This window comes from Gopherus evgoodei, chromosome 9 (assembly GCF_007399415.2).
Source record: "Gopherus evgoodei ecotype Sinaloan lineage chromosome 9, rGopEvg1_v1.p, whole genome shotgun sequence".
NCBI lineage: Eukaryota > Metazoa > Chordata > Testudines > Testudinidae > Gopherus > Gopherus evgoodei.
The window spans coordinates 35,543,919-35,558,323 of NC_044330.1; the positions used below are offsets into that span (position 1 = coordinate 35,543,919).

Sequence of the window (14,405 nt, forward strand, 5' to 3'; positions counted from 1 at the left end):
GGATTAAACCTAGTTTACACTGCAAGTTTATTTTCTCCTACACCTTAATTACCAAAGATGACAGGAGGCTGTTAAATATATAGCACTGCTCTTCTCTATCAGTCTTCGAGAAAATAAAATATGATCTATACAGTTACACTTCAAACTTCGGGATAATCTTCTGAAGGTAACTGAATATCAGCTTTAAAAGTTTAATGCTGACAATAATATCTGAAACAACCCTAAGCATATATTTTCCCACTATTTACATAATACATAATTTCCCATACGTAATTTCCCTCTTCCAAAGTAATATCTGAACCAAAATTTATGGCCACTTCACTCTGTAGAATAAGAACCTGATGTTCCATCATTGCACAATGCACTTTAGATTTGAAATAACTGTCTCACTACACTACAAAGGAAGTACCCTTTGAAGCAGTAGTAAAAAACAAAAATTAAAATTGGAACATAGGAAGAACTGTATCTGTTCCTGTAGAGTATGAAACAGATTATGTGAAAAATTGCATGAATAAAGCTCTACAGTAAATAATTCCAAATCACAACCACTGCAGTAGGTGTTAAAACGATTTGAACTCCAGAAGTTTTAGGGTAATTTTGAATGAGGTCATATGCAGAAGCTAACACAGAAGTGGGCAAAGTACAGCCCATGGGCACATCCGGACTGCAAGATCCTCCTGCCCGGCCCTCGAGCTCCTGGCTCGGGAGGCTAGCCCCAGACCCTCCCCCACAGCCTCAATGCACTTGCTGCGCTGCCATGCTCTGGGCGGTGGGTTGTGAGCTCCTGGGGGCCGGTCTCTCAGGTGAATGGTGGTGGCAGCATGGCCACATCTGGGGGGGGGGAACTGCATGCAGGGGGTTGGGGTGCAGTGTGCAGGAAGGGGCTTCAGAGCAAAGGATTGAGGCAGAGGAGGGGTGTGGGGTATACGAGGGGGCTCAGAGAAGGGAGTTGGGGTACAGGAGGGGTGTGAGGTGCAGGCAGAGGGCTTAGGGCAGAGAGTTGGGGGGTAAGGGGGTTTAAGCTCTGGCCCAGCACCACTTACCTAAAGCAGCTCCAGGGTTGCAGCAGCTCTCTGCATGCCTGCCCTGGCCCTGGCCAGGAGGCACTGTGGCCCCGGGGGCGGGGAGGGGGGGGGCATGGCAGAGGGCTCTGCATGCGAATGGCATTGCCGCGCCTCCAGGTACCTCCCCCAAAGCTCCCATTGGCCACAGTTCCCCATTCCCGGCCAATAGGTACTGCGGGGGGCTATGCCTGGAGGCAAAGGCAACACACATGGAGCCCTCTGCCCCCCCCCCCACCCAAGGGCTGCTTCTGAGAGCGGCACAAGCCCATGGCACCATGGGGGGCAATCCTGCGGGCCGGATCCAAAGCCCTGAGGGGTGTAGTTTGCCCACCCCTGCCTTAGGGCAACACCAGCAACAGTCCTAGCTATTAGACAAGTGTTACTTGTATCAGCATTAAGTATATTAACTCACTCTGGAAAGAAAGCATAATTGGATATAGACAGGTTCTTGCATGATAACTATTATGGCTTTTTCTTCATCCAGAATACATGATATATGAAGAAATTATAAACCAAAATGAAATAGTTCAAGGCTAAGTTCTTTGACAGGATAACGAGTCTTGTGGATAAGGGAGAAGCAGTGGATGTGGTATACCTAGACTTTAATAAGAATATCATGCGAGACCGTATCAAATGCCTTATCAATAAACTAGGTAAATACAACTTAGATGGGGCTACTATAAGGTGGGTGGCTGGATAACTGTACTCAAGAGAGTAGTTGTTAATGGTTTCCAATCCTGCTGGAAAGGTATAACAAGTGGGATTCTGCAAGGGTCTGTTTTAGGACCGGCTCTGTTCAATATCTTCATCACCGACTTAGATATTGGCATAGAAAGTATGCTTATTAAGTCTGCAGACAATACCAAACTGGGAGGATTACAACTGCTTTGGAGGATAGGGTCATAATTCAAAAAGATCTGGACAATCTGAAAAAATGGTCTGAGGTAAACTGGATGAAGACGAATGCAAAGTGGTCCACTTAGGAAGGAACAATCAATTCACGCACACAGAATGGGAAGAGACTGTCTAGGAAGGAGTACAGCAGAAAGGGATCTAGGGGTTATAGTGGACCACAAGCTAAATATGAGTCAACAGTGTGATGCTGTTGCAAAAATGCAAACATGATTCTGGGATGCATTAACAGGTGTGTTGTGAGCAAGACACGAGAAGTCATTCTTCCGCTCTACTCTGCGCTGGTTTGGCCTCAACTGGAGTACGGTGTCCAGTTCTGGGCACCGCATTTCAAGAAAGATGTGGAGAAAGTGGAGAGGGTCCAGAGAAGAGCAGCAAAGAATGATTAAAGGTCTTGAGAACATGACCTATAAAGGAAGGCTGAAAGAACTGAGTTTGTTTAGTCTGGAAAAGAGAAGACTGAGAGGGGACATGATAGCAGTTTTCAGGCATCTAAAAGGGTGTCATCAGGAGGAGGGAGAAAACTCATTCACTTTAGCCTCTAACGATAGAATAAGAAGCAATGGGCTTCAACTGCAGCAAGGGAGGTTTAGGCTGGACATTAGGAAAAAGTTCCTAACTGTCAGAGTGGTTAAACACTGGAATAAACTGCCTAGGGAGGTTGTGGAATCTCCATCTCTGCAGATATTTAAGAGTAGGTTAGATACATGTCTATACGGGATGGTCTAGACAGTACCTGGTCCTGCTATGACAGGGGACGGACTTGATGACCTCTCGAAGTCCCTTCCAGCCCTACAATCTATGAATAAGTTTGTTTCAAACAAAACATTACAATTTTTAAAGTCCTTTTAATTGCTATTTACTCTATTTGTAAAAATAGTTGCCACTTCCTCCGGATTTTAAACACACATTGTATATTTAGAAACACTGGGCAATGACTTAATCTTCTAATAAAGTAAAAATTAACATATATCAAGACTAAGAAGCTCTCCTTCAAAGGATATCTCTCTCTCTTCAGACATTTGTATGTATGCGTAGTGTCTACCAGTGTGGCTAGACAACTAGCAGCCCATATCCTGCAGTTTGACTTGGTGTGAGTGAATCCTTCATCTTATATTAGACTGGTGATCTAGAAGGGATCCCAACTTGCATCCCAACTGAAGTCATTTTTATATATCACATGTGCTCATGTTTATTTAAAATAGCCAGCATGCCAATTAAAAGCAGTATTGTTATGAGTAATTTAAGTGTGCTGTCAGTTTAAGCAGAAGGAACGTATGCAGTCATTAAGCTTATGTACAGTATCTTAAAACAGTTTTGAATATAAGCACAGATAATTTATTACTTTGAGTTGGGCTGCTTTAGGGACCAAGTGTATATCCAACTCTAAAGCCTGTTCACAGTTCCACAATCTGAGCTCACTTTTCAATTTTGAATGGCCTTCACACAAGTATACACATGTGAAGAGACATCTGTGCAAAACACAATGAAGAGAATAGGAAAAGTAAGATTAATTAGGAGCCTAGTGGTTTAAAAGGCAGCTTATTCAAAAGAAATGCAATATGGAACTGATTTGTTCACTTTGTTTAAAGAAAGCGAAGCTACCAAGACACTTAGTTTACAATAGCTCTCTCTCCACCCGTGCATACATCCCTCCTCCGATACCCATTTCTTCATTACCATTAAATATAAAGGGGTAGGCATTGGTTATTTGGATTTCTGAATTCAATATACAAACTCAAGTCATCGAATGAAATATTTACTGCCTAAACATTGTCAAACTGCTTCCTTCCTTTTAGACTCAAACCTGTAAACATCTGCACATGCAAAGCTTTATCTGGGCAGTTTCACTGAAGCCAATATGATTAAAGTTACACAGATGAGTTTACAAAATATCCTTTAAAACCGACTGCTCTTCAATGCTTCTGATTTCATCCACATGCCTTTGGGGTGGGGGCAGAGGGAGTGGGGCAAAGGAAGATCTAGAGTGCTGTTGGGTCCATTATTTGTACAACACAGGTGTAAGCAGAGCAATTCATAAATAATGCTGTATTTTGGTGCAGCAACTGGAAGACATTCTTGAAATTTCAACAGAGTTTCATTTCCAGTAACTTTGGACTCACCAGCAACCGCACACCATACAACATAAACCACTAACCCAGGAACCTATCCTTGCAACAAAGGCCGATGCCAGCTCTGTTCACATATCTTTTCAAGTGACACCATCATAGGACCTAATCACACCATCAGGGGTTCGTTTACATGCACATCTACCAACGTGATATGCCATCGTGTGCCAGCAATGCCCCCTGCCATGTACATTGGCCAAACCCGACGGTCTCTAAGAAAAAGAATAAACGGCCACAAATCTGACATCAGGAATCATAACATTCAAAAACCAGTGGGAGAACACTTCAATCTCTCTAACCACTCAGTGACAAACTTGAAGGTGGCAATTTTGCAACAAAAAAACTTCAAAAAAAAGATTCCAAAGAGAGACTGCTGAACTCGAATTAATATGCAAATTAGATACAATTAACTCAGGCCTAAACAGAGACTGGGAATGGTTGGGTCATTACACTAATTGAATCTATTTCCCTATGTTAAGTTCTCCTCATACCTTCTATGGGTCATCTTAATTATCACTTCAAAGGTTTTTCTTCTCCTGCTGATGATAGCTCATTTCAATTGATTGGACTCTTCCTGTTGGTATTCATACTTCCACCTTTTCATGTTCTCTGTATATATAAATATCTCCTGTCTGTGTGTTCCAGTCTATGCATCCGAAGAAGTGAGCTGTAGCTCATGAAAGCTCATGCTGAAATAAATTTGTTAGTCTCTAAGGTGCCACAAATACTCCTGTTCTCCTTAAAGATAAAGTTACCATCATCATATGAAAATTCTACCAAATTATCTCCTGTACTTTCTACAGTTTAAACTTTAATCCAGGAGAAGAAAATCAACTCATTTAAATAAGCAAAGGTATTTGACAACTTGACATTCCGCAAATTCTGTCCTTCCTCATCATGACAATTTTATGAACTAAAATATGTATTAAAGCAAAAACAATAATTGACTTTACTATTAACAGGTACTTTGCCAGTATTTATTCTAGAGTTAATCTTTCCATTATTTTGAGAAAAATAGTCATGAAAATGAGTAAGGTTTACTTCCCTTCCTCCCAAAACATCCATCTAATTTTTTTTAAATATGATTTTGTTGGGTCTAAACTTTTGGTGAACTTTGGAGCCAAAAAACACCCAGACTGGCCGTCTCTGCATAATCCTTTCTGAACCTTTTTTGAACAAAGCACTGACCTGCAAACTACTCATGACACCCCCTTCCTCAAGTAGCCATTAGCCTTTATCTCTATGCATTTACTTGTTAAACTTGCTCTTCCTGTAAAATCTTGATTGATTATGCATGACCATTATCTTTTGTTAATCACTTTGTTTACTTCTGTGTATAAATATTGATGCCCACCCCTAATAAAGGGGCCACACTTATTCTAAAGCTTTTGGGGTAGTGTGTGCCCGTTGATCAACGCATTTGTGTCTGGTCTCTGACAGAATTGTGGGCCCATATTCCAACTCCGCAGCAACCTCGGGTGTTGGAGAGGTGAGTGAGGACTTGCTTTATTACCTAACAATTTGGGGGCTCGTCCGGGATTCCTTCTGGTGCGGTACCTCTGTCCAGTGGTCAGACCACTCATATATGAATTGGCAAGGCGCCACAGGAGATTTCTCCTAGCCAATTCAATATTGAGAGGTCGTGTATTGGACAGCAGGGTAAACGCCAGTTGGAGGGCTCCTGTCAGACACCATGGGTCAAGGGACTAGCGTGCCTCTTGAGAGTCCGTTGGGGATTGTAAATAAGTTATGGAATGAAGGGAAACTCCCAGTACAGACAGGAATGTCTAGGAAGAAGTTGTACACACTATGTGTAAGGAATTGGACTGGGTATACCGCGGTATTGGCCGACTCGGAGATGAGGTGGCCTTCGTATGGCTCTTTCGAGCAGGCTGCCTTAAGAGGAGTAAAGAGCCAGATCGAAAAAGACCATCCGGGACAGTTATGTTACTGGTTTTGTTGGGACACAGCAGCAGAGCTGTGGAAATCTTTAAAAATTATGGCAGTCAGGTACTCTCCCGAGAGTGAACCCCCTCCAGGTTATTTCGATGAAGGGTGTAGACCACGGCGTGTTTTGACTCGTCAGCTGGTCCCCTCTGCACCTGCCCCTATTCCTCCTCCGCAGGGGAACTCTCTCCTTGTAGCAGAGGGGAATCTGCAGGATCCCAGATTGGAATTTGTGCAGAAGGATGAGGAGGAATTGGAGGGGCCAACCTCGGGAGGAGTAGTTACTAGGCTTAGGTCCAAGCAGGTACAGCAGGGTGCATGCCCCCCCCCTGAGGATAGCCTAGAGGATGTCTCTGTCAAATCTCTTGCGAATAATAAAAGTATGGTTATAGAGATGCCTTTACAGGTGCACGATCAACCTTATATGAGCAATGATGGACAATTGCAACATGCTAGTATTGTGGAATATAAAGGATGGCTAGAATGGGATTTGAAAGAGTGGGGACAGTTGTCAGGGTCTTTTGGGGAAAATCCCCGAAAGATCATAGAACTTCTAGAAAGATTGTTTTTAAGTTATAATCCTACTTATACGGATGTGGATCAGTTGTTAAGTAGAGTTTTGACTGGAGAAGAACGTAGTAGATTGTGGATGGCAGAAAGGACATGGGGAGATAGCAATGCAGCTAATGTTACTTGGATGGATAGGCGGGATCTGGCCGCTGGCTGGAATCCCCTAGACTGGACTCAGCTAAGGCTGACTCAGCTGCGAACAGATAGAGAGCGATTGTTAGAGAGACTCAAGGAAATGGCTCGCCGCTCGCCTAATCAGGCTAAGTTCATGCAGATTCGGCAGGAATCTGATGAGCCGCCCAGAAAGTTCTGGTCGAGGCTATTGGAGGGGGCCCGAATGTTCACTCAGATGGATCCTGAGAGAGAAGCAGACCACCCTACTCTTATTTCATTTTTTGTGAATCAGTCGGTGCCCCCTGTAAGGGATTACTTCTTAAAGTTTCGCCCTGGTTGGGGAGGTGAGTCAGTCACTTCAGTGTTGGAAGTAGCTGATTTTGCCTGGGAGAAAGAAAGGGAAAGTAGTAAAAAGAAAGAGAAAAAGGAAGAATATAAGCTGATGGCTTTAGCTTTTCACGGTGGTGTTCGAGGCAAAGGCCGTGGCCGTGGCAGGGGATTCCAGGGTGCCCGGGGAAGAGGGTCCTGGCGACCCCAGCCATCAGGAAATTGTTTTCAGTGCGGACAGCCTGGTCACTTTAAACGTGAATGCCCCTGGGGACGCCCAGAAGGTCTGGCTGCATCCGCAGATGCTTACACAAGTGAGGAATACACCCCTGCACCACCAGCTCAGCCCATCCCCCAGGCCTGGATCAACTATGGAAAACAGCAGCAGCCGCAGCAAACTCAGCCTCCTCAATGACGGTACCCCGGGGGCGAAGGCAAACAATGTGATGGTCTTATTTCCTTAATGTCTTTAGCCGGCTCCTTTCTCACTTTCTCTCCTCCCAGCGAAGAGCCTCGTTTAACCCTTTCAGTCCAGGGACTGCCTGTCTCTTTCCTCATTGATACTGGGGCTACTTTCTCTCTTTTAAATCATGCCCCCTCTCCCTGGCTATCCTCTGAGGTTAAAACTGCGACTGGGGTGGAGGGCAACCCACAGTCTCTGGGACTCACTTTGCCTTTGAATGTTATTTATGCTGATAAATGTTTTTCTCACCGTTTTCTTTTTTCCCCAGCTTGTCCGATCCCTTTGATGGGCCGGGATTTACTCTGTAAGCTTGAGGCTACTTTAACCTGCACTCCTGAAGGGGTAGGATTATTGATGACAGTGTTAGGAGATTCGGCCCCTACTCAGGGTAATTGGGAAACACCCCCCTCTCTCTCCCCTGACCTCACTGACTTGCCTTCAACCCTCTGGGGAATTTCTGACACTGATGTTGGCCTGCTCCTTTCGGCAGAGCCCGTAAGGATTCAGGTAAAGCCTTCCTTAACCCCCCCGTCAGTCCCTCAATACCCCCTGTCGCTGGAAGCCCGGGAGGGCATCCGCCCCATTATTGAGGGATTCATTGCACAAAAGCTAGTCCGCCCTCAGCGCACTCCCTGTAACACCCCTATACTGCCTGTCAAAAAGCCTCCTAAAAAGGACGGAGACCCTGTTCGTTGGCGCTTTGTACAGGATCTACGAGTTGTTAATCAGTATGTGGTCCCTCTTCATGCAGTAGTTCCTGACCCAGCTACTATCATCAGCCAAATCCCCTGGGATGCTGAGTGGTTCACTGTTATTGACTTAAAATCAGCTTTTTTCAGCATTCCTGTGCACCCAGACTCTCAGTATCTCTTTGGTTTCACCTGGGAGGGACAAAGTTATGTCTGGCAACGACTTCCTCAAGGCTACAGAGACAGCCCCACGATTTTCAGCCAGTGCCTCCGCCACGACTTGGAAGGTTTCACCAGTCCGCAGGGATCCACATTGGTCCTATACGTAGATGACATCCTATTAGGTAATCGCGAAGAAGCTGCCCTCCGCATCGATGGTAAGGCACTTTTATTATACCTACACACCAGAGGCCACAAGGTAGACCCTAAAAAGATTCAGTGGGTCTCACAGAAGGTCCGATATCTGGGCTTCCTGTTAACCCCAGAAGGAAGACAGATGGACCCAGCCCGCATAAAGACTATTCAAAACTGCCCTCTACCGAACACCAAGAAACAACTTCGAGGTTTCTTAGGATTAATTGGCTTCTGTCGCCCCTGGTTGCCGTCCTGCGGGGAGTTAAGCAAACCGCTCCACCGACTCACTGCTAACCTTGCTCCTGACCCTTTGCAGTGGTCCCCGGACACTATTCAAGCCTTTCAGTTACTCAAGGACAGTGTGGCCTCCTCCATGTCTCTCCGCCCCCCCAATTACAGCAAACCCTTTCACCTTTTTGTCCACGAGAGAGGCGGAATTGCTAGTGGTGTCCTTACCCAGCTGAGCGGGCCCCACCATTTCCCGCTTGCTTTTTACTCTCAGCAAATCGACCCTGTCGCTCAGGGAACCCCATCCTGCACCCGGACTCTGGCAGCAGCTGCCCTGCTGATCACAAAGGCAAAGAGCCTAACCCTGGGTCATTTTACCACGGTTTGGACCTCTCATGCCTTGTCAGCCCTTCTGCGTAGGGGCACAACCCAAGTCTTTTCGGCCCATCGTCAGCAACAGCTAGAGGCCGAACTCTTAGAAGACACTAACCTAATTTTTGAAAGGTGTGGACCCCTTAATCCAGCTACCTTGCTTCCTGACCTGCCAGTCCCCCAGGACCAGCACGACTGTGTGGAAGTAGTTTCCAGCATCTTACAGATAAGAGACAACCTGTTTGACGTGCCACTGGACAACCCCGATTGCATCCTCTTCTCGGACGGAAGCTCCTTCTATGTTGATGGCAAGCGTTTCACTGGTTATGCTGTCACCTCTGAATGGGACATTCAAGAGGCCGCCTCACTGCCAGGCAACTGGGGAGCCCAAGCCGCTGAACTCTATGCCCTGGCCCGAGCTTGCCAGTTGGCCGCTGGTAAGACCGTTACCATTTTTACTGATAGCAAATATGCTTTTGGAGTTGTGCATTGTCATATCCACCTCTGGAAGTTTCGAGGTTTCCAGACAGCTGCCGGTAAACCCATTCAGCACCTCCCCCTCATCCACAAGCTTTTGGACGCCCTCCAAAAACCCTCCGTCCTGGCTGTAGTTCACTGCCGGGCCCATACTAAAGATAGCAGCCCCGTTACCCGTGGGAATGCCCTGGCTGACGCCTCCGCCAAGAAGGCTGCCACCTTACCTTTAGCCATGCCCACATTGGCTATTGCAACCTCCTCCTTTACTCCACCGCACCCCGTACCAGTACCCGCTGCTGAACTAAAATCATGGGAAAGCCTCGGGGCCACTCTGGTCAAAGGGACCTGGCTTATGCCAGATGGCCGAGCCTGCCTCCCTCGCTCCACATACCCTGTGGCAGTTCGCTGGCACCATGATAAAGGGGGTCACTACGGCACGCACGCCCTCGTGGACACTATCGCTCGCTTTTGGTATGCTCCAGGCATTCAACCCTATTGCCTATCAATAGTGAAAGCATGCAGCACATGTCAGCGTAATGGACCTGCTCCACCTCTTAACAAAATTAAGGGTGGAAGACCTCCGCCTGCTGCTCCATTTCAACATCTTCAAATTGATTTTGCAGATATGCCAAAGGCTTTTGGAAAAAAGCACCTCCTTGTTTTGGTTTGCCCTCTGACTTCCTGGGTCGAAGCTTTTCCTACTGCTAATTGTACTGCTGCCACAGTGGCGAAGATTCTCCTTAGAGATATTGTACCCCGTTTTGGCATCCCTCTTGTGCTCGACTCAGATCGCGGACCTCACTTTACTGGTCATGTCCTTGGCCATTTAGAACAAGGACTGGGCATTTCACACTCCTTTCATACACCCTACCACCCCCAGTCTAGCGGGAAAGTTGAGCGTATGAATAGGGAACTTAAGTTTACATTGGCTAAATACTGTCAGGAAACAGGATTAAAGTGGCCTCAGGTACTTCCCTTGGTCCTGTTTCACCTTCGTACTCGCCCAACCCGCGCATTGGGATTATCCCCCTTTGAACTGCTCTATGGACACCCCCCTTTCAAAGGCGGGGCGCTACCACGTGCTGATGTTTCACTATTGGGAGGGGATCATATGACTGCGTGTCAGTTTCTCTCCCTACAGGCTCGCCTCCGTACCCTTTGGAAAGCCTCGCAGTTTTCCCAGACCGTGCCGCTGGAGGAACAAATCCACCCGTTCCAACCAGGGGACTTCGTCTGGGCCAAAAAGTTCGTTCGTGACGACACCCTCCAGCCAAGGTTTACTGGACCCCACCAGGTTCTTTTGACAACCCAGACTGCAGTGTTCCTGGAAGGACGCAAATCTTGGATCCACCACTCCCACGTCAAGCCAGCCGTAGTGGACCACAGTGACGGACCAGCAGCTCTTGTCACCACTGAGGACACTGCCTTCGACCAGTGGACCAGCTTACCTCTCTCAGACATTAGACTTAAATTAACTCGAAAAAAATGAGAGGACCCTTTATTTTGACAACTGTATGTTTTTTATGCTTTTTCAGTTTATTTTCTGCTTATGAAGATAATGCTTTTATTAGATATTCCCATGAGGTTAAAACTCGTATTTTAGGAAATAGAAGTGATTGCTGGGTATGTACTCAATTTCCAGTAAATGCAGCACAGGGACTCCCCTTCACACCCATTCCCCTAACCACTGCTAATATGACTTGGATGCCACCGACTAGAATAAAAGATCCAGTCCAACCCAATCTTACATGGGACAAAACAGAAGTGCCAATTAACAAATATCTCAGGGTAACCAATCAAACAGGATCACTGTGTTTTGTTAAAGAAAAAGGGTCAACTTTTGTGGGAACAAGTAAATGCAACATATATTTTAATGGCACCGCCTTTAGTAAAAATCTTGGCTTCAAGCCTTGCGCATCCCACTTATCCCATATGTGGATCCCTCACCCCGATCCAACCTTTTCAACTTTTTCATGGAGGGGCAGGTTTTCAGAGTCAGTTTTTAAAAAGCCCTGCTCAGAGCTCGAGGGTGTCCAACTAATTGTTAAAGGATACACAATTGCCTTCTACAACTGCTCAAGCAGTACTACACTGCCCTTTGAGGACAACACTACCAAATTGTGCCTCTGCAGTTCACACAACGACCCCTCTGCGTTACCAGGGGAACAGTGGTACAACGGGCGGTGGGTTACCTCCTACTTTGAGAAATGGAATACCCAAAACGCATTATATGGAACATACTGGGTGTGCGGGCCCAAGGCTTATTATTTCCTCTCCCCTGATTGGGCAGGGTCATGTTATTTGGCATGGCTAGCACCGCCTTCTCGGATCTCCCTCACCCCCCCTCATTTTCCCCACGTTCGTAACATCCGTGAAACTGACAGAGATATTAATCTCCGTGATGGTTTGTCCTGGCAGCGGTGGGCTGGTCACACTAGCTTGAAGGGTGCTATCATCCGTCTACAGGGACTATTAGAATCTTTGACCAATGAAACTGCAACCCTATTTGAAAACCAGGCCGGGGAAATGTCCCAGCTGCGCCAGTTGGCTTTGCAAAACAGAATGGCTTTAGATATGATGTTAGCAGCCCAGGGAGGAACTTGCGCCCTCATAAATGAAGAATGCTGTGTTTTTGTAAATGACACCTACTCTGACACTTTTCAACGTACCAAACACCTAAGGGAAATGGCTAAAAACTACTCCTCTGGCCAGCCACCTTATGATTGGTGGGGAGCCTTATGGAATTGGCTGCCCGGATTTGGGTGGGTTAAAAACCTCTTGGTGGGTGTTGTTGGGGCCATGGTAGTCCTTATAATACTGTGTTGATGTATTCAGTGTGTCCCCTCCCTCATAAACTCATGTAAGTCAGTTTATTCTTTTCCCACTTCAGCTAAAAGCCTTACTCTCTTCGAATTGGCCCAGGCTGAAATTGCCAAGCGGCCCTTGAGATCTTGAAATAGGGTGTAGCTTTTTGATTAATAGTTATCTCAAAGCTACAAATGGAGGAATGTTGGGTCTAAACTTTTGGTGAACTTTGGAGCCAAAAAACACCCAGACTGGCCGTCTCTGCATAATCCTTTCTGAACCTTTTTTGAACAAAGCACTGACCTGCAAACTACTCATGACACCCCCTTCCTCAAGTAGCCATTAGCCTTTATCTCTATGCATTTACTTGTTAAACTTGCTCTTCCTGTAAAATCTTGATTGATTATGCATGACCATTATCTTTTGTTAATCACTTTGTTTACTTCTGTGTATAAATATTGATGCCCACCCCTAATAAAGGGGCCACACTTATTCTAAAGCTTTTGGGGTAGTGTGTGCCCGTTGATCAACGCATTTGTGTCTGGTCTCTGACAGAATTGTGGGCCCATATTCCAACTCCGCAGCAACCTCGGGTGTTGGAGAGGTGAGTGAGGACTTGCTTTATTACCTAACAATTTCTATATTTTTAGTTTTAAAAAATGTAAGTGATTTAGGACTCAATCTTGCAAGAGCTTTCACTAGTTCGGGTCATAAAGCTATTCATATGAACACATGCTTACAAGATCAGGACCTAACTCCCCTAATCCACATTATTAGTCTTGTATAATCATATTCCAAGTGCTAAAATAATGAACCACTAAGCGTGTTACACTACAGCATTAAGCAAAAGCCTAGTTAAAGGAGTTGCGGGGATATACCCAGAAAAGGAATTTAATGAACATACTAAAGCAGGAGGCTAACTAATTTCTCACGTTCTTTGCCACTAAAATATGGGGGGGGGGGGAAGAGGGTGAGCAGGGTAGTAAAATCCAGCCCAGAGAAGGGGAACCAGGCCGCTCTCCGGTTCAATCCTCCACAGCAAACTAAGCACCGTTGCTGGATACGTTCCAACAGCCCTGCGAGATCACCAACGGTTACCGGCTTCGCACAACAGCCCACCCGCCGCCACCCCCCGACAACGGAGGAGGAGGAGGAAGGGAAATTGCACTCGCAAGAGAATCACCCGCGCGAGGCAAACCCCCCACGCGAGAGCCAGCCGGGACCCTCCTGCCCCCCGGCCGCTCTGCCCAGCCCCCCCGGCCCGCACTCACAGGATGCCGGAGCAGGAGGTGCACACGAAGCTGCCCACCGTCATGTCGGTGTAGGTGGGGCCGCGCTGGTCGCAGTCGAAGCACTTGCGGTTGGGCGGGAGGCTGCTCATCTCCCGCAGCAGCTTCAGGTGCTTCTCCTCCTGCTTCCGCTTGGCGCTCGCGGCCATGGCCCCGCCGGGGGGCAGAAGCCGGCAGCGGCCGGGCCCCGCACACACCGGGCGGCGGCGGCTCGCAGGGGGCCGGGCTGGGCTGGGTGAAGGCGGCGGCGGGCCCCGCTCGGCCTAGGGGGGACGGGAGCGGCGGCACGGGGAGGGCTCGGGGCCAGGCCCGCGCGCACCGGCGAAGCGGCGCTGAGGGGGCCGGTGGCGAAACGGGGCCTGGGGCGGCTGAGTAACGAGCTTAGGCGGAACCTGCGCGACACCTTTGCCTTGTGGGAACGGACAAGGAGAGCGAGGCCTGGGGAGGCTGCTCCGAGTGCGCTGGCTGCCTGCAGCGCCCCCTGCCGCCTGGGGGGACTAGCAGCTCCCTGATCTCAATCCGACAAAGACTTGGCCATTGGTGGTGTTACATGGAGTGGCCGAGGCGGAGAGGAAAGGCCAGGGAGGGGAGAGGGCGAAAAGGAGGGGTTCAAATGGGTGTCTTAGAGGGAGGGTGTCGCCCACCTACTCGCTGGCACCACTAGA

The 14,405-nt window shown here is 47.5% G+C and overlaps 1 protein-coding gene across 6 annotated transcripts in view; it reads right to left on the reverse strand.

Moving 5' to 3' along the window:
• The window catches only part of AGFG1 (ArfGAP with FG repeats 1), an 85,982-nt gene extending 72,041 nt beyond the window's left edge, over positions 1-13,941 (reverse strand). For 5 of the 6 annotated variants that reach the window (XM_030574908.1, XM_030574906.1, XM_030574907.1 and 2 more), the window contains exon 1: positions 13,723-13,940. In XM_030574908.1, coding sequence (XP_030430768.1) covers positions 13,723-13,889 — 167 coding nt within the window. In that variant the 5' untranslated portion in view covers positions 13,890-13,940. Of the gene's footprint in view, positions 1-13,722 lie in introns of all 6 variants that reach the window. The other variant, XM_030574904.1, reaches the window with a different exon arrangement.
• Between the last annotated feature and the right edge of the window lie 464 nt (positions 13,942-14,405).